The 27,713-nt window shown below is 43.1% G+C and overlaps 1 protein-coding gene across 1 annotated transcript; it reads right to left on the minus strand.

The window, feature by feature from the left end:
- Positions 1–962: 962 nt before the first annotated feature.
- On the minus strand, positions 963–27,691 carry HSDL2 (hydroxysteroid dehydrogenase like 2). The gene is made up of 11 exons (XM_075931413.1): positions 27,528–27,691; positions 19,064–19,227; positions 16,177–16,275; positions 15,888–16,002; positions 13,193–13,296; positions 12,008–12,106; positions 6,775–6,969; positions 6,175–6,246; positions 3,043–3,276; positions 2,479–2,607; positions 963–1,138 (listed from the first exon to the last, which is right to left on the minus strand). Exons 1-11 carry the CDS (start codon positions 27,542–27,544, stop codon positions 1,026–1,028), a joined length of 1,341 nt encoding a protein of 446 aa, XP_075787528.1. The 5' UTR covers positions 27,545–27,691; the 3' UTR covers positions 963–1,025.
- Between the last annotated feature and the right edge of the window lie 22 nt (positions 27,692–27,713).

The following is a 27,713-nucleotide window of genomic DNA, read 5'->3' on the forward strand; positions in this document are numbered from 1 at the left end:
GAATACACTTAATTTTTGTTTTAAGTGTTATTAAGAAAGTTGTTTCACTAAGGCAAATTTTTCTTAAAGATAAGAATTAATTTCTTTTAATTAAAATAGCAAGATATTAAAAATAAATACAATTATTTATTCGGCGCTTAGACATGTTTGTTCATGCATGCTGATATAAAATACTTCTGTTTATTTAATTAATTTGAGTACAGCTTGGCAGGACAGAGTTTACAGCAGCAATTCTATTATGTTTAAAATATTTTCTGTAAAAACTTTATTATTTGAATTATTTAGGCACTTTGTCACAAAGGCTTGCAGTCTATTTTTTTAAATTAGTATAATTTACTAAGAGTTCCCAAGTTTGACTTAGAAATTTTAGAACTCCTTAGTTCCACAGTAAAAGGTTTAGTATAGAAAAAAATGTAACACATAAGAGAAAAACCCCAAAACATCAATTTATATTTGTATAATTGTGAGTACAAATCTATAATTTTGAATTGCCAGCATACTAATCACATAGCCTTGCAAGGCTATTATGGCAAATTGATTCCAGTCTCTCAACTCTGAAGCTCTTCCAGCACAAGAGGCAGTAAGTTTATAGCTCTTAAAGAAAAGGGAATACCTTATGGTCACACTGTGTGACCTTCACTTTATTTTATTGCTCCTCAGTACAACTGATTAACTTGAAGAAAATCCAGTATAAGCCTTCTTCTTTAGAAAAAATGATGATTAGAACATGGAAGCCTCAAACCCAATGAGGGATCTAAAGAGGAAGAAATGGAAATACTCTCCAAAACCAGACAGAGCTGCAGGACCCAGAGGAGAGGAACAAGACACCTGGACCATTATGACATATAATGAATCTGTTGTCCTAGTTAAAATAATGTCAAGTTCTTCTTCTTCTACCAATTCATATTTCATCAGGTCAAATTCAGATTTTTCATAATACATCAAAAAAAATCAAGAATTAGTGCTTTATACAACAGGGTTACATTTTTATTAAAGGCCAATGTTCCACACAATAAGCCTTCCAATTAAAGTTTGGAGCTGAACTGAGACATCATTTTTTCCAGCTTCATTGCTAAGGCCATGTTACCTTTGATTTTCAGTTTTCCTGACATGAAAGCCATGGTTGGCTTTAGTTTGCCTAAAAAGAGGGAATAAAATATTATCAGAAAAAAGAAAAGTAGTACAGATGTGCATGGGGGACAACGCATACAACTAAAAGACAATGGATTATCAGATGCTGCAAGGATGTCTCTTCCTTATAATTTTTTGGTGTTTGATTCATGCTAAGAATGCCAAACTGCATGGCTGAACAGAGTGGTTTGATTAATCAAGGCTTAGAGATACTCCCTTTTTAAGCCAACAATTCTATGGTGACTTTTTGTGGACTTTATCAAAAAAACTGCCCTTGTATGTGATGAATTTATGATTTATGCAGTGTCTCTTCTGAATATCCACAAGTGATAATGATTATTTCAATTTGTAATAAAAATGGAAAAGTGCTACATAACAGCATCCAAATACAATTTTAAAAGACTGTGAAGAAATTTTTCCTTTCCAAAAAGTATCTCCAATTCCGCTCCATTCTAGTCCTGCTAACAATGCTGGACTGCAGCAGAATGTTGTGGCTTTGTTATATGACCAAACAAGGACTAAATTAAGAATAGCAGCCTTTCTTGAGCAGAGTATTTTGAACTCAAGTCTCCAGGTGTGAAATACAAATGTACCTGTTTTGCTACCAAGCTCTCTAGTTAAAACTGATCTCAATTATTCAGTGTTAGCAAAAGTTTAGTTTTAGACTACAAAAACTTAATAGAAACTACTATTTAATCACTGAACTCATCTTATAAACAAGTGATGGAGTATGTGTTTGATATCAGTTCATTTGAACAACTCTAATAGTTTGTGCACTCTGTAGATACATTATACCTTGCAAACTATGAGTGTGTAAAATTTTACAGGGGCTATATGTAGAGCCCTGCCCAGATAAAAAATTTGTATCTGCATCCGCATCCGTATGTGCAAAAATGTGTCATGGATGTCCACATGGACATCCGCAGATATAAAACATATATCCTCAAATGTACAGATGTGGATATCCATGGATATAAAGTGGATATCTGCAGATGTGCAGGTATCAAGTGATTTGGATCTAGAGATAATCCAGTGGAAATATCAATGGCCCTATTGAGTTTTCTCAAAAATCTTAAAAAATTGGGAAGGAAAGGGAGTATCTTAATTATCTGTTAAGATTTCAGTGATATGAAGATAGCACTATGCATTATATTATCAGATGAGAACAACTTAAGAGGAAGAGAGAGATCAAGGAAATAATTATTTCACTAGAACCACCAAAAGCCTAAGATTCACCAGTTATAACAATATAGAAACAGAAGAAATATCTAATTATTAGTTAATTATTTGAATAATTCTAAACACCAATAAACCTGGCTCGACTTTGGTAAAAACTTTGCTACCCACCTGAAAACATTTTCACAAAGTCATTGGTGGACATGCTCATAACCACATCAACTTTCACAGGAGGCTCTCCAACTCCTGCACTCCCAGCTTTGTTCTTAAGATCAATGTACCAAGTTCCTCCTTCATCACCTACAATTAAGAACAATGGAATTAGTTGACAGCACATCAAATAAAAGGTTTGTCCCTAGTTCTTGCCCTTCTGAGGTAACTTTTCCTGATGTCAGCTGTGTAACGAGACAGTAATTATTTGTTAATTTAAATGATTTAGTGTTTCATGCAAAGAAAGGTAAGCAGTCTTATGTCCACATTCTTCAAGGTGTCAAATAAAAATCCTCCCTGTACTTTGGATGAATAGTAATAGAGAGGTAGCCGTGTTAGTCTGATCTTGCTAAAACAAAAGGAAAAACTATGTAGCACTTTTAGTCTTTAAAGTGCTACACAGTTTTTCCTTTTGTACTTTGGATGAACTTCTAAGAATGAAGTATTTATTTCTCTGTGTAAATGCTGAATGTATTTCACTGTAAATGTGCATGTGAAGATTTAATAGAAGAAAGTTTTACTTACCAGATAGTTCAAACAGATAAACGCCTTGGGTAGTCCTCACAACGTCTTCACTGATTGCTCCCTGAATAATTTTAAAGGTTTCTGCAACAGGCCCCAAAGGCTTGACAGCAGCATACTCTGCTCCCTCAGGGCCTACTTGCTTGGCTCCTTCCGGGCCTTCAGGCTTGGCTCCCTCGGGGCCTTCAGGCTTGGCTCCCTCTAATTTCTTCCCCTCCTTGAACAATGGAGAAGCACCTAGAGGATATGTGGGGGGAGATTTCACTGAATGAAGTACATAAATTTTTACAACATAGCTCTACAAAAAACTGATCAAAAGTACACTTACGGCACTTTAAAACATCAGCAGTGTTCTAGCTCTTAAGACCAAGGAAATACACTTTATCAACTGCCAAACAAAAGACTTCGATCATTTAAAAAGAAGGCTGAAAAGTGTATTTAGTCAACATGAATACTAAAAAGAAGGAAGATAAAGAACTGATGACCTATACTCCACTGATGGACAGCATAGCTATATTGGTCCTGCCTCATAACAGAGAATAGGTGGGGTGGGGATGGACTGCATTTGGGTTTCCTCAACCCATGGGTTGGGATCCAAAATTGGCTTGCCAGAATGTTTCAAAGACCGGCAGCTCCTATCCTACAAGATTTGCTAGGCTCACCTCCTACTCCAGGCATTGCACCCTTTGGAGTCCCAAAACCACTCAGGTTTGGCCCAGCCCACAGACTGTCAGGTAGGCCAAATCCGAGGAAGTGGCACTGCCACTCCATGAGACACCCTTCACTCTCACAAATTTAGTCCAATCTAGGGACAGAGCCAAACCTGAGCAGTGCTGCAGTTCCAGAGGTTGCAATGCCTTTAGCAGAGAGCCAAGCCCAGCCTGCCCCACAGCACAGGAGCTGCCACTGCACGGTGAGTGCCAAGGCAAGACCCAACATTCCCAACCACTCCCTACCCCAGCACAGGACCTGAAACCACCCCAGAGCCTCTACCCCCAGACTATTTTCTGGGTCACAACACTTACAAATAGATCCTGGGCATGGTTCCTGGTAAGCTGTGAGTTTGTGTGCGCCACTGAGGAGAGATTCCAACACTGCCCAGCTGATTAGCAGTACGCCCACAGCTAGGTTTGTGTTTCTACTGGTGGTGCACATCCGCACATGACTTGGTGCACATAAAAACTGTATCCCACACATAGATGGAAAAAATCCACATGTGGATGGAAAAGACTAGAGGGAAAATTGGCCCTGAGCCTACAAACGTCGAGAATCACTGGCCTACATCAGTGGCTCCCATCCTTTTTTATACCATGGACAGCAAACCCATTCACCCATTTGGTGGACCAGCAACATTGTATTTGCATATCTGCATAATAAATATGCAAAAAAAAATGTTACCGGTCCACCAAAAGCCCTGGCTTCCAGAACTGCCGCAAATAGTGTCTTCAGCTCCAGGAGTCACCACGTGGAGGATGGCTGATGCTGGCAGTATGCAGCAGCTCTGGAGACTGGGGTACATGCCAGTCCCCAAAACACCCCAGTGGCATCCCTAACTCCTAGAGCCCCCCACCCCTCCACTACACCCCAGCGCCAGCCACTAACCCGAGAGTTCCCTGCACCACCCACAGTGTCAACCTCCTTCCCTCAGAGCTGCCCAGTGCCAGCCCCCCATCCCAAATGCTTTGGTGCCATCTCCCCGCCTCGTAGAGCCCCCCCACCACTAGACCTCCCTCCCCAGTGCCAGCCTCCTGTTTCCAAGAGCCCATTGCACCGAACCCTCCCAGTGCCAGCCCTGCCCCCGTAGTCCTCCCCAATACTAGCCTGGTTCCCAGTGCCCCCCAGTGTCAATCCCCTATCTCTTAGAGCCCTCCATCCCCAGAGTCCCCCAGCACTAGCCTCACTCCCAGAGTCTCCAGTATCTGCCCTTCCCCCCTCATCTAGCTCTGTGCTGCCTTCCAGCCGCCAGCTGAGTGCTACTGCCCAGGTTGCAGCTGATCTAAGGTTGCTGTGCCAAGCTCCATGCAGCTCTCTTGCTGCGCAGCGAACCACTCTTCCTGCATCCAGGAGGAGACCCCGCCCCTGCCCGGCGCTGGTTGGCTGAGAAGTGGGGCAGAACCGCTGGCCTACATGACCTCTCAAGGTCTGAGATCAAGCGCGACCCAGGACTCAGCAGCCACGGCTCACATCAGGTCCCTGACTGCTGCACCTCTGCCTCCCCTTCCTTCCCCTGCCCTCCCCTCCACCTACCGCACCACAGAGACAGTGCTGGGTGGAACCAGCTTTTAATCTGGCTCTCCCCAGCACTGGCTCCCCCCCCCCCCCGACTTTGCTGCCTTTGATATAGAGGCAGCAAGGGGTGGGGGAGCGAGTAGTGGACTCAACTACCTGATAAGCCTATGCTTATCAGGTAGTCTGACTAACAGATGATTCTTTTACATCCTTACAAAGAGGGGTACATAATTAAGCAAGGCAGATCATGAAAGAAACCTGAGTAGTGTGTTTTGGACTGTTTATTTCTTTTCCCAGGAAGTATCAATAATCCCTAAACATTCAGACTTATGAAGAGTGCTTCACAGTTTTATTTTTCTAGTTAGGTACCATTTTCAAAGTCCTGTCAAAGGCAAAATTTTGACCCAACCTCAAATAGGGAGCCTTTGCCTCCAAACTAGGGATATAACATCCCATTTAATTATTTAATCAGTCAGCAGCCTTGCATGGGCAGGGGAGGGAGAAGCAACAGCTGGGGGGACTACCAGCTCCCAGCCCATGTGGGATAGCAAGCTAGGAGTCTGCTGGCTCATGTGGGGCAGAAACAGTAAGGGGTTGAGGGGAGGGCTGCCAGGTCCCAGCCAGCACAGGCTGGGAGTTGGCAGCCCTCCCTCTCTCCCCCCGTGGGCTGGGAGCCAGCAGCCATGGGCAAATGGATGCTTCCAGGTAACAGTTAACTGTTATATGGTAAGCATCACCCATTCACATCCCTAATTCAAACACACATAATTCTCCCCTGCCCCCCAAAGTATCTTTCATGAGACTAAGTTCTTAGGAGGAAATATATTTAACAACCTTTATATTTCACCTTCATGATTTGAAATTAGGCTCAGTGAATGAATTTGATATAAGTACTTAATTTCTTACCTTGTGCTTCCATTTTCATAGCTAAAGTATCAGGATCTACATCTAGAAAGAAATCTGGTAGTAATGGGTGACCTAAAAATAAACAAACAGATAAATAAAAAATGAGTAAAGTGGCAAAAATTATAATAATCTATTTTTGTAATAGTATTAAAGTCTAAGCTTCTAAATAGATATTGCAGAATTTCTGCAAAGAAAAAGTCAGTACCAAGGGAAAGCCAAGTATCTAATATTTTTATTTAGAGACAGATTTTACTTAGAGGTGTAAAACAGAACTAGAAGTCTTGTGGATTCATAATGGAAAACCTTTCACTAAAAAGAAGCAGCAGAGGGCACCTGAACAGGCAGGAGAGAAATCATAGGCTGAAGAGTAACCGTTTGCATAAATCAGTGAGAAACAAAAAAGCATTTTGATTTTCCTTTTGTTAACTGATATTTAGTTAGTGGAAGTTTCAGAAGTGGAGGCTCTGAAAGACTGAGCCAACTGTTCCTGGGAATGCACAAGGCAAGGGTACAATGGGACTGCATATCTGCCAGTCTTTAGCAGAAGAACAGATTATGAACTTACTTGTAGCTTATTTCCTTTCTTAACACCTGTTTTACCTGGTGCAACTGCATATACATCAAAATTCTTAATTCCTTCTTCTCTCAGAAGATTCTCATCAATAACGAAGTTTCCTGTGAAACTTTTTGGTTTTGTTAAAATGCAGTATGCAGCATCTGCAAGGATATCAGTTTTTCTGCATTGCTGTTCCACACCAGCTCCTCCCAGCATATCCATAGCAGACGTATGTATAGCTAAAAAGTTCAAGGGAAAAAAGAAAATCTGGTGGTCAGCACTGATGTTTTAATGTTTTTCTCCCTTCTTCTACTGCACACAGACACTTAGGCTACCTTCAGACTGCATCCCGCTGCTGACAGAGGGATGCAAATCAAGCACTTCAAAAGTGCAAATGAGCCCAGGATTTAAATATCCCAGGCTTCATTTGCATACTCACATTCGGGCGCTGTGCCGATCAAGTGCCCTTTTGAAAGTGAAAGTAAAGTCTATCCGCAGCTCTGCCAACAGCGGGGAGCTTTTTTGGCAGATCCTGTACTCCTCATTTTTGAGGAGGTTAAAGAAAGAATATCTTCATTTTATTTTACTCAACTAGTTTAATTCACTTACTTAATTCATTACATTTAAGGATTCCAACTGGGTGTTGAAAAAGCAAGCAAAATTTTATTTTCCTCTTTCAGTGTATGAATAAAAAGTGGTGAGAATAAGCTAGTTTCTAGTACATCCCTCCATCCCATAAAGAATTAAGAATACCTTTATAATACTTTTCCTTTAAAAAAAAAATCACTTTTAAATGCAAGACCTACTATGATAAAAACTACTTTCTCTTATGTATCCTGCTCATTTAAGATTGTTTCATTTAATCCAATAAAAAAAACTTAAAAGATTCAAATTAATTGACTTTCACTTTCCATCCAAGTAGAATGTCACACAAAATGTGAGTAAAAAGATTAATACTCTAGTAAATAAAAAATGTGTCCATTTCCATTTTTATTATGGTAGCAAATGGTGAAGTTAGGAATCTGAATAAACAGATGTTACACTATACAGTTGCTTAAATAAATATGTATAGATACAGTGTATGTGCCTGGTTGGCAAGAGGTAATACCAAATTTTGTGCAAATGGTACATTTACTTGCAAATCAACATGTTTTAATTGTTTCCAATCAATGATCATCAGCCTTTCTCTAGGAAAGGAACTAAAAAAGGTTAATGCAAAACAAGATTAAAATCAATTATTTAAACCAAGATTTACTACTCGTTAATTTAAATCAATCCATCTTGGTGTCCTCTTTTTTGCTTCTTCTCTTTGTTACTTGATAACGAGAAAGATAATTTGGTGATAAATCCCATGCTGTTTTGCCCTCCAAGGCCCCTCACAATATAGCATCTCTTAGACTTGAACTTGGGTAGCCATAGGGATTAGTGTTTTGAAGAAGCAGAGACTGTGAACTTGGAGATCAAGAGGAGCTTCTTTCTGCATGCACTGAAGCCAATACTCAAGATCAGTGTGGGCCAGAGTGGCAAACTACAAACATCCGTTGGGCAAAAGCCATTCTACCCAAGCCACAAGAACATGAGGTATGCAGGAGTCTGTCACAGACATTTTGCTTCTGTAAGAAACACAGTTTTAAAGCGTGGATTCTCCTACTGCATGGGTTCCCCAACTGGGGGGCATGAAGAAATTCCGAGGGGGGGAGAGGGTGCAAGGTGACCCAGCCCCCTCCCCCATCAAGTTTTGCTGCCCCAGTCAGTTCTTTTTTTTGCTCAACAAGTTTTGCTGGGGGAGGGGTGGGGGGGAGCCTGAGGATTTTTCAAAGATCAAAAAGGGGGCATGATGCTGAAAAGTTTGGGAACCACTGTCCTACAGGATCTAATGTCAGGGCAGGGGGGAAAATACAACAGAATAAACCACCTGGGTTAGGAGAGGCAGTTGCTATGGAATCAGAACTATTTAAAATTAAAAAAAAACACGCACCTTACTTTCCAACTCCTAACAAAGGAGAAAAAGCAAGAAAATGGGCTAAAGTCAAGGAACCACAGGCAGGAATTCCAGCTTGCTGTTTCAGGATAAGGAATACAGCTTGCAGCAGTGTAGCCTCCAAAGCCAGGTTGGGCTCATGCTTTGAAGATACAGCTCATGCTGGACCTTAGGCTCTGAAGCCTGCCCCCACCCAAAAGTACAGTGCCTTAACTCCAGCATGAGTTGCAATGTCTACACAGACTATTTTAGAGTAATAATATGAGCCGGAGCCTGTAGACCAGGGCTGGGAGGCTTGCTGCCACAGTTTATCTAGCTAGATCCTTGATATCTAAAAGGAACTGAGGAAGGGGAAACATCTCCTTATCCAATCTCACTGCAAATGTTTTACAGTTTAAAACAGTCTGCACCATACCCAAGAATCAGAGATTTAGAGAGAGTTCTGACCCTATAGCTAGAAGATATTCATTGTTTCCAACACACACACACACACACACACACACACACACACACACAAAAATCCATATCATTACTGCATCATATGTGAGCAGAGAAATCAAGAACTGAGTGCTAGTTGAACATGATTCTTAACAAGTAAAGTGACATGATGTGGACCACAATTCTGTGGTCAGTTTTGACAAGACCATGGTGTGGTCAGTATTATATCCGGTCCCAGAGGATTCTAACTACAACTAACTCACCACCATAACTTGTCCTTTACTATACTTGTCAGGAAGTAGAAGTTAGCACCAGGTCAGCTAACTTAACTATTATGGAAAACCTTCTAGTATAAACAAATGCTAGAGGTGATCTCCACGGGTCAAGACTGAAGCACATTGGCAGGGCTGCATGCAGAAGCCTTCATTTTTGCTGTCGGTTCTACCTGTTCTTTTGTTCAAATAAAGGACTTCAGTCTCTGAGAGTGTCAATTCAGCACTGGCTGTAAATACTAAATTCACACACAAAATTTAATCCAGTTTTCTAACTTTGAAAGTTTACCTTATGTAAGTGCAGTACATCAAAATGCCCATAAGGGTTTTGGAACAAAGGAGGGAAGGAAAGGAAGAGAGAGCAAGAACTGCAGTTACAGCTCAGTCACAGATTCACAAAGATGTAACTGACAGAAATATCTGATTTCTTTTTTAACGATATTTTAATCAACAGCAAAAAGCGCCTTTTTAAAAAAACTGGAGTACCACTCAAGTTTGAAATTTTCTAGTTCCCCAGTTGTTTTGAGGGAACTATTTCATGATTTCTTTTAAAGCACATTAGTTGTATTGTTAAATGATTCAACTTAAATACAAATTTGAAACATATTAGTACTGCAAACCTTATTATTCAGCTTATGTTATCAATATGCTAGAATTCTAAGCATACATATATTCTTTATATTCAAATGAGCATAAGCAGCATATGAAAGCTGTCCCTATGATCCTGTATAGCACTTTTCCTTTTTTTCAAATCATATCTATAAATGACTATATCTTATAATACTGCCTAAATTAAAAACACTTGTAAGTCATATTGACACATATGCAGGGAGGGTCTGGGGAGGAAAGGATTAGAAAATGGCTAAAATACTGAGAAGAGTTATGTTCTAGATTTCAAGCTGTTTCCCACAACTCTGAATCTGGTTACCACCTGTCAAAGCATTACGAACTGAACACAAACTACATAAAAGTCTTTCTAATGTCAACAACAGATTTACTCTCCTGCTCACGAAGTCATAAGATATTTTTAGTTAAGTACATTACTTGAGACATAAATAGAAGCTGTAGGCAGACTAATGATAAATAAGAACAAATATTCAATGCATATGGACTTTCCTACATTCATTTGCTTTAAATCACTGACATGTAGAGGTGTCTGTTTTTACAGGACTAGTGTTACATTGTACAGGTGGAAAAGAATGTAGCCTACACCATTATTTTGAGAATCAGTCTTCCTTGGTTCAATTACTCTGCTCTTCCAAGTTGAGAGAGTAAGACCTCGTCTACATATTGTTTTTGTATCAGGATAATTATTTCAATTAGATATGTGACTTATTTAAAATCAAAATTGCTATGCCAGTACAATTTCATCTAGTCCATCACACTATGCTGAGACCATCCCTGAAAGATTTTCTAACCTGTTCTTAAAAATTTTCAGTGATGGGGATTCCACAACCTAGGGACATTGGCATATAGTCATTAACCTGATTAACTGATAAGTCTGGGGACATGGGTTAATCCTAACGACTACATGCAGAGGCAATGGAGGTGAAGGAAGGCTCGAGCCCATGCCCATGGGCAGGTAAGAGCGCAGGAATAAGGGTGGCATGGTATGGTGTGGTCATCCTTAGTTCTGCACTGCTGCTGCTAGGGCACTAACTGCAGAACTGGGTGCCCAACCAACAGCTGTTGCTCCTCAGCTCCCCAGCTCTGATGGTAGCATAAAAGTAAGAGTGGCAATACCATGACCTCCCTAATATAATCTTGCAACTACCTGCAATTCACTTTTGGGTAAGGGAACCATAATTGAAAAACACTGGTCTCCCCTATGAAATCTGTATAGTATATATAGACAAAAGCACACAAAAGGCCAGATTAATGGTGGAAGTCTAGATTTTTCAGTCTGTGATGCATTTTCATGGACATGAATTTGGTAGGGCCCTAAATTTAATGGAATCATAAGAATGTAGGGCTGGGAGAGATCTCAAGAAGTCATCACATCTAGCCCCCTGCACTGAGGCAGGAAGAAAGCATGGTATTCCAAACATGATCAAAATTTGGTTCTTGCCAAGTATCTTCTCAGAGACACAGATGAACAGCATATATTACAGATAACATAACAAATGATAGTCCCTTTGAATTTCTATTGATATCAGAGACCTGTGCACATTAAAAGGAGAACAGGGTAAATGAACTTAAGAAAAGCAACTGGCAAATATTTTTTTAAAAGGGGTCAGTGAGTCAAACAGTTCATAGGTTGTTTTATTCAAATGAATGTCATAAATAAACTGCTACAAGCAGCCACTCGCTATTTGCAGCACATGTGGTCAGTCATAGTGGCTTGCCAACTGAGAACTAGGAAACAATAGTGGCTCTACCAGATACCAGTATTTTGTTGGAGAAACATTGAACATCAGCAATGAACAACAAAAACAACCTTCAGTAAACTAATTTTCAAATACCTGCTCAAAACAGTTTTAAACCTATTTAAAATTATATGAGATCTGCAACATGGAAGCCTGAGCAGAGAAGAAATACAACTACTAACATCAAAAAGAACATTAAAGTAAGTTAAAAGAAAGTTACCTGTTTGAGGCCATAAAGCATTCACTGCAACTTCTCCTCTAAATTCTTCTGCCATCCCCAGCACGCACATGGACATGCCATATTTAGAAATGGTATATGCTAAGACATAGTAAGAATTTTATTTAGTAAGATAAAAATGTCTGATAAAATGTTAAGATTAATTGATTTAATTCTTTACTTCTTGATGCACTATAATTATATATTAAAAACAAATTCCTTAGGGTGGAACAATCTGCACAAAAAAAGAACTGAAATGAGAATGGGTCTACGTTGAACTTTTATGTTTTAAACACAGATTAACTTTTTTTTTCCAATGCCATTTATTATTGTTTTACCTGCACTAAAATAGCAATTACAAAAATTCCTGCAAGGCAAAGGTAATCTAGTTTCATTATACATTTGAAAACTTACCTTTTTTACCATCCTTTGGCACAAAACACTTTGAAGAGCACAGAGACAGCAGAATTGTCAAGCTGTTCTGTAAATATAAGGTCTATGACTGGCTTCTGGCCCCACAGGAATAGAGAAGTGTATTTCATTGCTCTTATAACAGAACAACATACCGGGGGAGAGCTGACTGCTTTCCAGATAAGGAATGGATGAGGACAACTAGTACAGTCTAACATGATGTTCCATGAAATTATGCCAATGTATTCCTTACATGAGAAAGGGTGAACAGGGCACAAAAACTGAGTTATCCTCTGACGACTGAAATAATCATGAGGCGACTGCCACTATGGGCCCCAGGGCAAGCTGTGGGAGCTGGAGGGGGGGGGGGGAAGAGGGGAGGAAGCCATCTTTGTGTCCACAGAAGGGGCAGAGCCTTGAGCACAAGGGGCTTGGCTGGGGCAGCTAGCTTTCAGCACTGCCCCAACTGCACCGCCCACCTCTCCCGCTGTCCTCGGCGTTGCATGGACTATTGCTCTGGCAACAATTCAAAGGGGCCTGGAGCTCTGGGCCACTGTGCCCTTCTGAATCGCCAGGCCCCAGAGCAACTGCCTCCTTTGTACTCTGTCCCCTCACGCTCCTGCCCCATCAGCAGGCCTGTTGCTAAGGAAGCCTAAACTTCCACTGCTTGTACTGTACCTGGTCAAGCACATTATAACAAGCCTGTCACTCTTGTACCTTTCATAATTACTTATTCATTTTAAAAAATGTTAAAATAGAAAACATAACAGCACCTACCACAGTGATTTTTGAACCATACAGGATTCAGGTTAATTGGTGGGCTAATGTTGAGGATATGAGCGATGTTACTCTTTTTTAAGTAAGGAAGGCATATTTTAGATCTGCAAATGAAAAAAAAATTAGACAAGTTAGTAGCTATAAGGTGCTTATTTATACAAAAATTTGATGATTTTGGCAAAACCACTATTTTTTAGAAAAAGTGACGAGGAGTCCTGTGGCACCTTAAAGACTAACTGAAGTGTAGGAGCATAAGCTTTCGTGGGCAAAGACCCACTTCGTCAGATGCATGCCTATTTTTTAGAGATGCTAGTGAATATAGAGCATCTTTTAAAGAATTCGAAAGTAATCTACTCCCATCTCATTACTTTGCACCTGCCAATATTCTGCTTAATCTAAAGAGAAAACCAATATAATGATGTCATGTAACCTAAATTAAAGTTTCTTCCTAATATTTATGCATGCATACTGGGCCAAATTTTCAGAAGTGCTCAGCACCCAGCAGCTTTAATTGTGACTATCATTTGTTATGTTATCTGAGAAAGATTTTTCTTGCACATTAGCCATACATGTCAACCTTCAAGTATTTTTCCTGTCATAAAAGTATATTATTGGAAAAATCCCATTCTTCATTAAAAAGAAAACTGCACCCATTTTATTGAGTTAAAAAATCCAAAGACTAAAAGTAAGATGCAAACTGTATTTTATGAAAGCTGGTCAATTGTCATTTCTAAACCTAGTGCTGCAAATGGATGGTGGAAAGTAATGTAATTTATGATACTTAATTAGTAGCGAGAAACTCCTGTAAGCTTTTAGACTACAACCCCACAACTGACGACACGCAGTTATGTGCAGTCAATTGCAAGGGCGAACCTTTAGACGGTTAGCTCTTTGAGAGTAGAGATTGTCATTTACTGTAAGTCTGAAGAGTGCACACAATGGGATCTAAACCCAATTAAGATCTCTAGGTTATGCCACAATAAAGTATTAAAATTATAAGTAGGATTAAACAAAATGTCTAGTCTAGTTTAAATAACTGCTTTGTAGTCAACCAAAACTCAAATATGTAAACAAAATGTATAATTTTGAATATCAGACAAATTTTTTCTCATCTGAAGAAAAAAAAAGTTTGCTTTCAATTCCACAGGCTACAGCCATGACCCTGAAATTTGCTTCTTTTGATTCAACAAGCCCAAGTCATGTTAACTTCTGGGCACTTTGTAAGACATAGCTGTGCACTCCATTATATTTCTCAGTGGGAGGTTAGGCAAGGATGGTTTTGGTTGAGATGGAGAGTGCTTTTCAATGCAGGTTTTTTTTTATACTATATAATTCAAATTAATGTATGCTTTAATTTTCTGCAAGTTTACAAACCAAAAACATATTGATAAAAATATATGTAAAATAGAAAATTTAAGAACCACATACAACAATGCTACCACTCTTAAATGCAATATCATGAACCTAGAATTTACCACAAATTGCATTTAAAGAATTGCTTTTTCACACATTAATAGAACCTGGCTACACAAGCAGCAAGGGAAGAAGAAAAATGGGTTGACGTGAGGATAGCATGGAAGGAAAATTCCAATTAGTTGGTTAACTAGTTAAATGCATTGTTTTGGTGGTTGGTCAACTGCACATGTTGTTTGGCCAGTTAGCCAATTAACCATATTGTTGCAATGGTTAACTGATTAAAAGTGGGGGGAGGGAAGGGTCTGCTCGAGCTCATTTTGCAGAATTTCATTATCTAAGCTGTTTGTTAACTGTATGAAGAACCTGAATACTTGTGTCAGAAAGTTACTAATCACTGGCACTCAAGATCAGATATTGAGGACCTGTTGCAAAGATATTTATAGTCCTTACTTCCATTGCCTTCAAAGTAAGTTAGGAGCCTAAATATCTTTGTAGATCTGGGCCATAGATCTTATTGTAAGTTTAAGGGAAAACCTTTCTAATGACACATAGCACATCCATTAGTCTTTCAACCCATAACAGAGTTGCAAGTTCAACCATTTTTTCACTTATGTATGTTTGTACATACACAAACACAGACGCTAAAGGTTGGACCTCTCTGGCCCAGCATCATCGGGACCTGACTGGTCCTGAACAAGAGAATTTACTAGACCAGGGGAGGTCTCCTGCCACCGGTCCCCAAGCCTGTCACCTGCTGCTGGCAGGCTGCCCCGGCAGACAACTCTGCCTCATCTCCCCCAACCTGGTTGGGCTTCTTGCCCAGCTCCTGCTGGCTCCCTGGGTGGCAAAGGCTCCAGCTCCTGCTTCAGGACTCCATTCCTGTGCAGTCGGAGGAAAGCTGTGGGGCTCTAGCCCCATTCCCACGCAGCTGGGAGAAATCCCCGGGGCTCTGGTCTTAGCCCTGCACTCTTGGGTACTGCCCCAAGCCAGTGTGCCAACACTGATATCCCACCCAGCTGGGCCGCCTGCCCTTAGGCTTCTGGGCTCTCTGCCCCAGGAGCATCCGTGATCTTGCAGGACCACAGATGTTGCCAGGCCAGAGAGTCCCGGATTTTGGAAGTACAACCTGTACTTGTACCTTAAATTTTCCCCACAGATTAAAAAGTCAGTATAATAACATAATTACAAAAGTTACGGAGTAAAGTTAACTAGGTTGAAAATTATGTAATTCAATCTACAGATGCATTCAAACAATTAGTTATCCACATACAGTACTTACGCAAGGTAGGTTCCTCGTGTGTTAGCACTCATCATAAGATCTATTTTCTTTGTAGGAGTTTCCAAGGTGCCAGTCAAGGAGATAGCACTCGCATTGTTCACCAAAACGTCTATTCCTGTGTTTAAAATCATTCATTTTGCTTTAATATTTTAAACTCCACCATTTAAAACAAAAAGGATTCTATTCAAATTTATTCAATTTTTAAGCTAAAGTTTTCACTAATTTGATTGAAAATTTAAAAGATTTTTCATTAACATGCAGAATACCGTCCATGAACTCTCCATTATACCTCCAAATTTCTGGACAGCTTTCTCCACTGCATCAACAATTTGCTGTTCTTCCCTCACATTAACAATACATGGTAAAGCCTTTCCTCCAGCAGCTTCAACTGTACAGTAGGAAAAAAAGACATTTCATTTTGAATTTAAGCTTACACTAAGCATCTAATATGGGATAAAATATTTTCTGTGAGTTAGTAATTACCACCAGACTTCAAAAACATAAAACAACCATTACAGGTCCTGAGCACCATCAACTTCCAATGGAATTAGGGACCAACACTCACATTCATTAAGAAAACACTCACTTTCCTAGATAGCAACATCTTTTATTATTTGATCATGAAAGGTAATGGGGAATCTGCAACAATGAATTCCTCAGCGAGACTTCCTTGGAGAAAGGGGGAAATTTCAAGTTACTGGGAAACTGCTAAAAGTTAAAATATGGTCTGTACTTAATAGTGCTCCTAACATATTTTTAAAATTGAAATATCTGTTTTAAAATAATCAGTGACTACTGCTTAAACTGGGAAGAGGCTAATCCAGAAGTAAATATTGTTCATCCTGAGCTTCATGCCAGTGTAATTTGTGGGACTAGAGGAATGAACAGGGAGAAGGAAGTGAGAAGCCAATTTATTTAAAAAACAGAGTGAATGCTGGTGAGCAGAGGTCTCTTTGTTCCAGCACTGTGTACCATACTCTAGAGGCCAAAGGGTATTTGAAGGGAAGAGGGGAATGAACAGAAAATCTATTTTGTCTGTGTCCTTTCCAAATGTGCTTTGTAAGCGGCATGATGGGGCACTTCATGGTCAAAGTTGCCACGAGGGGGGGGGGAGGAGAAATGGATTGGTAACAAGTCAAAAGCAAGATGACATGAATAAAACAAATGAGTGGCTCATAAGCCTTCCAAACCTGAATGCATTTACATGACCTCAGAACTGTTCCCCTGACAAATTCTGAAGACCTGCTGCAACCCATACAAATATTAGAGCACTTGAAAAATGACCTGAAGAATTTTTAATAATGAAAAATGCTAGGCAACCTAAATATTAAGATTGCTTCTGCTGCTTCTATCATACTTCTATCCCAAAATAAATTAGGGAATCAACAGCATACTAAGGATGTTAAATTTAAATTAATCATCTAATCGAATAGTCGATGTAATTTGCATCGACTGTTCAATTAGTCGATACAGGTGCTTCTGCCTTTGAAATGTAGCAAGAGCCCTGTTGCTCCCTGCTTTTGAAACAAACAAGAGCCCCCAGGAGGACTCTTGTACATTAAAAAAAAAAAAAGCAAAGCGCCAGGGGGAGAGTGTAGGGCCAGCAAGGGGACTGTTTGAGTTCCTCACTGGCCCTGCGTTCCTGGTGGCACTTTGATTTGAAATCTAGCAAGAGCCCCGCTCCTGCTACATTTCAAAGGCGAAAGCGCCGCCAGTTCCCCGCTGTACCCCATGTCCTCTCCCCCACAGAGACGGTGCTGGGGGAATCTACTTTTAAGCCGGCTCCCCCGAGCACCAGACCCTGCTCCCCCCGTTGCTGTCGCTCTCTGACAAAGGCAACGGGGGGACGGGACTAGTTAAGTCACTAGTTGACTATCTGATAAGCACTTGCTTATCAGACAGCCAACTAGTTGCTTACATCCCTCCATCATACCACTATTAAAAAAAATATAGGAGTAATTTAACACATTCCCTTCTGTTTCTGAAAAGGCTGGAAATACATAACCAAACTAAATATTGTTTTAGGGTTAGATCCTACAAAGGTTTGTGTGTAAGCATAGAGGTGCACTTGGGTTGACTGTTATGCTGCACATTTGCACACATTTTTTACAACAAATAGTAGCTTGCCTTAAAGCAAGCTAACAACTGTAGTGGCAATACCTTTTTTAAATAAAATATTTATTGTATGTTAGATGAGTCACATGTTAAAGTAATGGTTCAACTGATATTTTTAATTCTAAAAAACTTAGAATTAAAAACACTCAAGTCATCTATAACCAACTCTTATTTCATTACTACAATAATCAAATTCTAGGAAGGCTACTTTTAAACGGGAACATCAGAACACCCTTAACTCTTTGAATACTATTTAATAAACACTGAAAAGAAATTTTAAAATACTGAAGAGTATGTGCCAACACTCTCTAGCCACCTATCTAGCTCTATACACATACTTTTTATAAAAGAACGAGGAGTTGCATGGCACCTTGAAGACTAACATTTATTTCACTGAAGTGCCAAAATTTATTTTTGCCCAAATAAATCTCTTAGTCTTCAAGGCGCCACAGGACTCCTCACTGTTTTTGTGGCTACAGATTAACATGGCTACCCCTCTGATATTTTATACAGATACACAGTCTTCATTATCCTCGGTTCTTCACACTAGGGATGAAAAGTCCTGTTTAACTGGTTAAACGTAGTGTTTAATAGGTTAACCGATTAAAGGGGGGTTTGTGGAGGTCACCCACCAGCTATGACCAAGCTAGAGCTGCCCCCCCAGCAGGCAGGAGGAGGGGGCCACTCCAGCCCAAAAAGAGGTGGGCAAGGGGGCTCTCTTGGCCCTATGCAGGCTGGGAGCTAGCAGCCCATATGGGGACCTGGCATGGCTAGAGCAGTTCTCTGCCTGCAGCAGGCTGCAGTCAGCTCCCAGGTAACTGGTTACCCATTCACATTTTTACATCACACCACACACAAATTAATACATTTACCTTGCTAACACCCCTGTGAAACAGAGCAAGTATTATCCCAAGTTTACATATGGGCAACTGGGGCTGAGAAACTAAATGATTTACCCATGGTCACACAGACAGTCTGTAGCAGAGCCAGGAAACCAACTGAGGACTCCAGAGTCCTAGTCAAATGCCTTAACAAGACCACCCTTTCTCATTAAAACTTACTCTCTTCTGCAGCAGTGTATATTGTTCCTGGGAGAGAGCGATGAGGCTCAGCTGTCTTAGCAGCTATCACAATGTTCGCACCATCCTTTGCTGCCTTCAAAGCAATTGCTTTGCCAATGCCCCGGCTTGCACCCGTGATGAAAAGAGTACATCCCGCTAATTTCCTAGAAAGCAAGGTGGGCAGGAGAGACGAAGGTTCATTTATTCCGGTGTGAAATCAATAAGTTAAAGATAACTTACAAGTCACATAAGGGAAAAAATAATTATAAATAGTGCTAAAATTCATAATTATTTAAGTACTAATTAGGGATATGAAAGGTCAGACAGTTACCCAGTTAATCAGTAAGCATCAACCTAACTAAACAGGTAATGCTTACCAGTTTCAGTTAACTGATAACTGGTGGAAGCTGGGGCAGCTCCCCACCTGCTCTTATCTGCACCCGCAGGCTGGGCTGCTCTAGTGGATGGCTGGGAGCTGGCAGCCAGCCCCAGCCCAGATTCCCGCTTTAGTCATTTAAGTAGCTAATGTTAGATTAACCTAATATTTAATTGGTCAATTGATTAAACATGATTTTACATCTCTATTATTCATGTAGGAATACCATATGTTTATAAAGCTACAGCACAACATTATGTGACAAAGTCAGTGCACATGGATAACTTAATAAGTTTATAGACAATAGGGCTAAAAAGACCACTTGGGTTACACAAATGGTTCCTCTCTGTTTTGCAATGATACTCATCTACCATTTCATATAACAGTTTTATAAGTGCTGGATTCAGATAATGGAATAAGAGTGCAGTGTCTGAAATGAAATCTCAATATCTCAAACTTCCTCTATGTAGCATAATCCACTTATACACCTTGAAAAGTATGTTATAAATTACAGCATTTTGAACACAAAAATAGCGCTGTTCTAACTTTAAAATGAGTGCAATAAAACAAACTTATCTTTGTAAAGATATTACAATCTCAGGTCAACATTTGGTATATGAGCACAAAGTAATAATGAATTTTTTTTAAAGTATTTTAAAAGTATTCGACAGTATTTTCTCTTAAGTGATAGGTTTTTCAAATACAGAAGTGCATTTTGTTGTCTTGCATAAAATCTGTAACTTATTTTCTATGATTTAGTGAAAAACCAAAGATCTAAATTTCCACATGTGCGCAAATCCATGCGAGAGCAATTCCAATTTGCATATGTGCACGCACATATGCACAGAGTTCTGTGCACATGCACATTAGCATACATGCTGTTGAAAATCTGTGCCAGTCTTTATTCATAATTTTAATCTGTGTCTCAGATAGCCCTTTGCAAACTCTGAGCATGCTCCTATTTCAAAGCACTCTAAAGAGAAAATTTTCTGGCCTTGAAAAGGGCAAGACTGGGGTCCACAAACACAAATCCTATGCACCTTTGGAGGTTCCACTGAAGTCAATAGGGCCCTGCAAGGTATGGTCAACCAGATCACATTGCAGGATTCAGATTAATTGGTAAACATGCAGATATAGGATCAAGAGAACCAAAACAGAAAGCTCAAAACTTACTTGACTAGATTCTAATATTCATTACCTGCAAAAACTCATAGTTTATCTGAGTTGAAGAGTTATTTCAGTGTAGCTACAGTATCGCTGGGGCCAACATTGGGCCATCTGCTTTTATACAGTGTTAAATTCGGTCAAAAAAGAGATTGATTTATTTGTAGACAGCAAATCAGGATATTTACCAAAAACCTGAGCATTTAGAGCTAAAGAACAACAGACGGAGAATGTGCGTATTTAATTCATGTGATCTGTACATTGTGGGGTGTGTACTTCCCCTCCTAGAGCTCTCTCCTCCTCCCATCAAAGACACTGAAGTTTTTCCATCTACTTGCCTTGTCTAATCCTTCCACTTGCCCCAGTGACCCCATCTCATTCCATCTTCTGATCTCCCTCGTAACCACTCTCATTCCCACCCTTAGTCTTTTCTTTAAGCGCTCATTCCCTTGTTTTCCTATCTTAAAACACAGGCATGATTTAGTCTCTCCCATCTAAAAAACCCCCACCAAAACTACTATCCAATCTCTAATTACTAAACTCACTGAATGTACTATAAACCATCACCCTCTGAAGTTCCTCGCCTCCAATTTTATACGAAACCCTCTCCATCCTAACTTCCAGGCCCAACACTCCACAAAGAAGTCATAAAATATTTTGGTGGAAACTTTTTCAGTGGTCAAAGCGCAGAAAAAGCAGCCTGCTCTTCAAATGCAGCTTGAGAGCTAAGAATTAAGCTGAATTCTTTCCTTTTCTTGCAACACCAGGCCAAAACAATTACCTCTCTACCCAGTGTTTAAATTTTACTACTCAACTCTGTTGATAATACAAAGGAACAAAAAAAACCAAATTCACTTTCTTGTGGCCCTGCAGAGCCTTGCACAGCCAATAAAAGGAAAAAGCAGCTGTCCCTAAATTCAGAAGATACACATAAAGATGATCCACTTTTCAGAATCAAAATACACTATGTAATTAGATTCATTATTTTTATTGCAAAATCTTCTATTCTTAAATATATTGACCAATGTCACACACAACTCTCCAAAGCTCTCTCATTGCCCACATTTCTGCATTGTTACTCCAACCTACATTCTTGTGCCCTTTGCCCTACAAAAACTTCTCTCCTGGCAGCTCCCTTTTAAATTCCAACTACATAGCTGTTACAAGGTCAGGATCCCAGCTACAGCATAGATGTGATAACATAATTTTGTAATTTGGTTTGGTGTGTAAGCTGAAATGCTATTATGCTGATCCTTTTTGGATTATAATACAGAAAATACAGGATACATTTTTATTATATAAAGGCTATGCGTGGGGTTGGTACCTGACAATTCCTATTATAAAATCTTGTTGACAGTTGCTTACAACTTGGCCAAACTTTAAGTGTTTGGGCAAAAAATGTCCACACTAAGCGTCTTCCTAAGACTCCTTTTGGAAAATTTCAGACAAAATAGTTTAGCTATTTCTGAAAACAAGACCCTGGAAAAGTGCCATGTTTTGCTCACCTTAAAACAATTCTGACAATTTTTTTTTTAAAGAGCTCTGTCTCTCCCAGGCTTTGGAGAAGGGGTGTTAGATATCATTTATTTTAGTGATAGAAATGTAGCCGTGTTAGTCTGGGGTAGCTGAAGCAAAATGCAGGACAATGTAGCACTTTAAAGACTAACAAGATGGTTTATTAGATGATGAGCTTTCGTGGGCCAGACCCACTTCCTCAGATCAAATAGTGGAAGAAAATAGTCACAACCATATATACCAAAGGATACAATTAAAAAAATGAACACATATGAAAAGGACAAATCACATTTCAGAACAGGAGGAGGATGCGGGGTGGAGCGGGGGAAGGAAGGAAGGTAAGTGTCTGTGAATTGATGATATTAGAGGTGGGGAGAGTGGGATGTTTGTGAGCTAATGGTAGTAGAGGTGATAATTGGGGAAGCTATCTTGGTAATGGGTAAGATAGTTTGAGTGTTTGTTCATTCCTTCTTGGAGAGTGTCGAATTTTAACATGAATGACAGTTCAGAGGATTCCCTTTCAAGTGCAGATGTAAAAGGTCTTTGTAGCAGAATGCAGGTGGTTAAGTCATTGAGAGAGTGTCCTTTCTGGTTAAAATGGCAAGAAACTGTTTTGTTTTGTTTTTTGTGATCTTGTCTGATATCTGTTTTGCGGGCATTAATCCTTTGGCAAAGTGTCTGAGATGTTTGTCCAATGTACATAGCAGACGGACACTTTCGGCACATGATAGCATAGATTATATTTCTGGATGCGCAGGAATATGTGTTCTTGATCTTATAACTCACTTGGTTAGGTCCAATAATGGTATCAGCAGAATGAATATGTGGACAAAGCTGGCAACGGGGTTTGTTGCAAGGGAAGGTACCAGGGTTGGTATTAGTGTGGTATGTCCTGTGGCTGTTGGTAAGAATCATCTTGAGGTTAGGTCGTTGTCTATAGGAGACTAATTTATGCTATCATGTGCCGAAAGTGTCCGTCTGCTATGTACATTGGACAAACATCTCAGACACTTTGCCAAAGGATTAATGCCCGCAAAACAGATATCAGACAAGATCACAAAAAACAAAACAAAACAGTTTCTTGCCATTTTAACCAGAAAGGACACTCTCTCAATGACTTAACCACCTGCATTCTGCTACAAAGACCTTTTACATCTGCACTTGAAAGGGAATCCTCTGAACTGTCATTCATGTTAAAATTCGACACTCTCCAAGAAGGAATGAACAAACACTCAAACTATCTTACCCATTACCAAGATAGCTTCCCCAATTATCACCTCTACTACCATTAGCTCACAAACATCCCACTCTCCCCACCTCTAATATCATCAATTCACAGACACTTACCTTCCTTCCTTCCCCCCCCGCATCCTCCTCCTGTTCTGAAATGTGATTTGTCCTTTTCATATGTGTTCATTTTTTAAAATTGTATCCTTTGGTATATATGGTTGTGACTATTTTCTTCCACTATTTGATCTGAGGAAGTGGGTCTAGCCCACGAAAGCTCATCATCTAATAAACCATCTTGTTAGTCTTTAAAGTGCTACATTGTCCTGCATTTTGCTTCATTTATTTTAGTAATTGTGTAGCTGCAACAATTTTTAGCTGTTACACGGTTACTAAAATGCTTCTTCCCGGGGTGGGGCCGGCAGCCAGTAAGCTCCCAGCTTCACTCTGGGAGAGCCCCCTGCCACACTGTGCTGCTGTCTCTGTGTCAAAGGCAGCTGTGAAGGGTGGCAGGCGGAGCCGGTCTGCAAGGGGAAATTGTCTAAAAAAAAATTGGCTCCCCACACATACTGGTTCCTGCCTGCCTCTCCTATCTGTAAAGTGCCCAAACTTCTCATGGACAGAGGCTACTCCGGTATCCCATAGAGAAGCTTCTGTTCACGGGGAGTATGGACCGCGGTAGGATGCTCTGTGGCAGCAGTTCCCATCCGTGGGGTGGCCAACCTCCCCGCAGACAGAGGCTACAGCAGCATCCCACCTGCCCCCTCCCCTCACACACTGTTTCCTCTTGATACAGAGGCAGCAGTGAGGGGAGAGGGGTGACAGGAGGTTCCACGGAGCACCGGCTCCCCCTGAGCATAAACTCCCATCCCCCCCCACGGTCCCTGTCTCTATATCAGAGGCAGTAGTGCAGTGGGGGAGGGTGGCAGGCAGGATGCTGGAGCAGCTCTGTTCGTGGCAGGTCCAGGCTTTTGGTTAGTCTTTTAAACATCCCTACTTTGGAGCATGGATTGAAAATTAAAGGGGGCAAGGAGGTTGATTCCCACCAACCTCCCTTCTTTTTCAACAATCCTTTTTGGGAGTTATCCAGTCACTAAGACGCTTGTATGTTATACCCCTTTCTCTTGCCATCTTTTACAGCTCAGATTGTCAGCTCTTCAGGACAAGGCCTGTCAACTACTCTGTCTGGCATAAGAGGAGCCCTTTCGCGGTTGGTCCTTAGGCACTCCAGTAACAATATGATTAATAATGAATCAAACTCAGCTAGCCCATTCTGCATTTTGCTATTTGGTCCAACTGTGCATGAGGAAGCCTATCTTTCAAGTCCTTTGGGGGCAGGGACTGCCTATTGACACTGCTACGTGAATAATGTTCAGGTATATTACTATGAGAAACAAGGCACACGTGGTTACCTTCATGCAACCAAAAAGAAAAAAAGAAGTTAAACCCTGAAGAAGGTTTTATGTGACTGGCTACTTTGCTGGGCAGGGGTTACTCTCCCCTGTGACCACGGTTGCTGTTTCCTTAGTATAATGCTCATGCATACACACACAACCACTTTTTTCAGACCGCTTTAAGGGGGAGAGGGGCATATGACAGTGCAAGCAGACTGATGGGGGGGGGATAGGCATATAGGTGGCCAGGTGTCTGGTTTTGAACTGGACAGTCCAGTATTTGAGCTTTCTGTTCGGGAAACAAATTGAGAAAATAGAAATGTCGGGTATTTTCTAAATAAGATGGAGTGTAGATTGTGATGGAATGTCAAGTGGGTCTGGTATTTTTGTTGAAACCATCTGGCAACCCTTAGGAGCATATGACAGCGCAGACAGACCGACGGGGGGGGGGGGGGGGGATATGACAGCGCAGACAGACCAACGGGGGGGGGGCGGGGATATGACAGCGCAGACAGACCGACGGGGGGGGGGGGGCGGGGATATGACAGCGCAGACAGACCGACGGGGGGGGGGGGATATGACAGTGCAGACAGACGGACGGGGGGGGATATGACAGTGCAGACAGACCGACGGGGGGGGGGGGATATGACAGCGCAGACAGACCGACGGGGGGGGGGGGGATATGACAGCGCAGACAGACCGACGGGGGGGGGGGGGGGCGGGGATATGACAGCGCAGACAGACCGACGGGGGGGGGGGGATATGACAGCGCAGACAGACCGACGGGGGCGGGGGGGCGGGGATATGACAGTGCAGACAGACCGACGGGGGGGGGGGGGGCGGGGATATGACAGCGCAGACAGACCGACAGGGGGGGGGCGGGGATATGACAGTGCAGACAGACCGACGGGGGGGGGGCGGGGATATGACAGCGCAGACAGACCGACGGGGGGGGGGATATGACAGTGCAGACAGACGGACGGGGGGGGGGATATGACAGTGCAGACAGACCGACGGGGGGGGCGGGGATATGACAGTGCAGACAGACCGACGGGGGGGGGGGGATATGACAGCGCAGACAGACCGACGGGGGGGGGGGGCGGGGATATGACAGCGCAGACAGACCGACGGGGGGGGGGGGGATATGACAGCGCAGACAGACCGACGGGGGGGGGGGGGCGGGGATATGACAGTGCAGACAGACCGACGGGGGGGGGGGGGCGGGGATATGACAGCGCAGACAGACCGACGGGGGGGGGGGGGGGCGGGGATATGACAGCGCAGACAGACCGACGGGGGGGGGGGGATATGACAGCGCAGACAGACCGACGGGGGCGGGGGGGCGGGGATATGACAGTGCAGACAGACCGACGGGGGGGGGGGGGCGGGGATATGACAGCGCAGACAGACCGACAGGGGGGGGGCGGGGATATGACAGTGCAGACAGACCGACGGGGGGGGGCGGGGATATGACAGCGCAGACAGACCGACGGGGGGGGGATATGACAGTGCAGACAGACGGACGGGGGGGGGGATATGACAGTGCAGACAGACCGACGGGGGGGGGGGGGGATATGACAGCGCAGACAGACCGACGGGGGGGGGGGGGCGGGGATATGACAGCGCAGACAGACCGACGGGGGGGGGGGGATATGACAGCGCAGACAGACCGACGGGGGGGGGGGGGCGGGGATATGACAGTGCAGACAGACCGACGGGGGGGGGGGGGCGGGGATATGACAGCGCAGACAGACCGACAGGGGGGGGGCGGGGATATGACAGTGCAGACAGACCGACGGGGGGGGGGATATGACAGTGCAGACAGACCGACGGGGGGGGGGATATGACAGCGCAGACAGACCGACGGGGGGGGGCGGGGATATGACAGCGCAGACAGACCGACGGGGGGGGGGATATGACAGTGCAGACAGACGGACGGGGGGGGGCGGGGATATGACAGCGCAGACAGACCGACGGGGGGGGGGATATGACAGCGCAGACAGACCGACGGGGGGGGGGATATGACAGCGCAGACAGACCGCCGGGGGGGGGGGGGGGATATGACAGTGCAGACAGACGGACGGGGGGGGGGATATGACAGTGCAGACAGACCGACGGGGGGGGGGATATGACAGCGCAGACAGACCGACGGGGGGGGGGGATATGACAGTGCAGACAGACGGACGGGGGGGGGGATATGACAGTGCAGACAGACCGACGGGGGGGGGGGATATGACAGCGCAGACAGACCGACGGGGGGGGCGGGGATATGACAGCGCAGACAGACCGACGGGGGGGGCGGGGATATGACAGCGCAGACAGACCGACGGGGGCGGGGATATGACAGCGCAGACAGACCGACGGGGGGGGCGGGGATATGACAGCGCAGACAGACCGACGGGGGCGGGGATATGACAGCGCAGACAGACCGACGGGGGGGGCGGGGATATGACAGCGCAGACAGACCGACGGGGGCGGGGATATGACAGTGCAGACAGACCGACGGGGGGGGGGGGATATGACAGCGCAGACAGACCGACGGGGGGGGGGGGATATGACAGTGCAGACAGACCGACGGGGGGGGGGGGATATGACAGTGCAGACAGACCGACGGGGGGGGGGGGATATGACAGCGCAGACAGACCGACGGGGGGGGGGGGATATGACAGCGCAGACAGACCGACACGGGGGGGGGGGGCAGCCAGGCACAAGGCGCACGGATGGGCGCAGGCCAGGAAGGGGAATGGACAGACAGACAGACAGACGGGCGGGCGGAGGCCCCGCTTACCCGGTGTTGGGCAGCATGGCGGTCAGCCGCGTGCGCCGGAGGAGGCCGAGGCCCCCGGATAGCGGGGGGGGCGGTGGAAGGGGGAGCCCCGAGGCCGGCGCGCGGCGCGTGTCTCGCAGGTTCGGCCTGGCGCGCCGGATTCCAACGGCCGATCGCCACTAGGGTAAAGGGCATAACAATGGGAGG

The sequence above is a fragment of the Pelodiscus sinensis genome, chromosome 6, assembly GCF_049634645.1.
Source record: "Pelodiscus sinensis isolate JC-2024 chromosome 6, ASM4963464v1, whole genome shotgun sequence".
NCBI classification, from domain to species: Eukaryota; Metazoa; Chordata; order Testudines; family Trionychidae; genus Pelodiscus; species Pelodiscus sinensis.

What these genes read in the sequence shown, in the direction of transcription:
- HSDL2 (XM_075931413.1), bottom strand. An exon ending in ACACGAGGAACCTACCTTGC is followed by an intron (nt 13,297 to 15,887) that starts GTAAGTACTGTA and finishes TTTCATTTGCAG; the next exon opens with ATCTAAAATATGCCTTCCTT. An exon ending in TGTATATGCAGTTGCACCAG is followed by an intron (nt 6,247 to 6,774) that starts GTAAAACAGGTG and finishes GTTTATTTTTAG; the next exon opens with GTCACCCATTACTACCAGAT.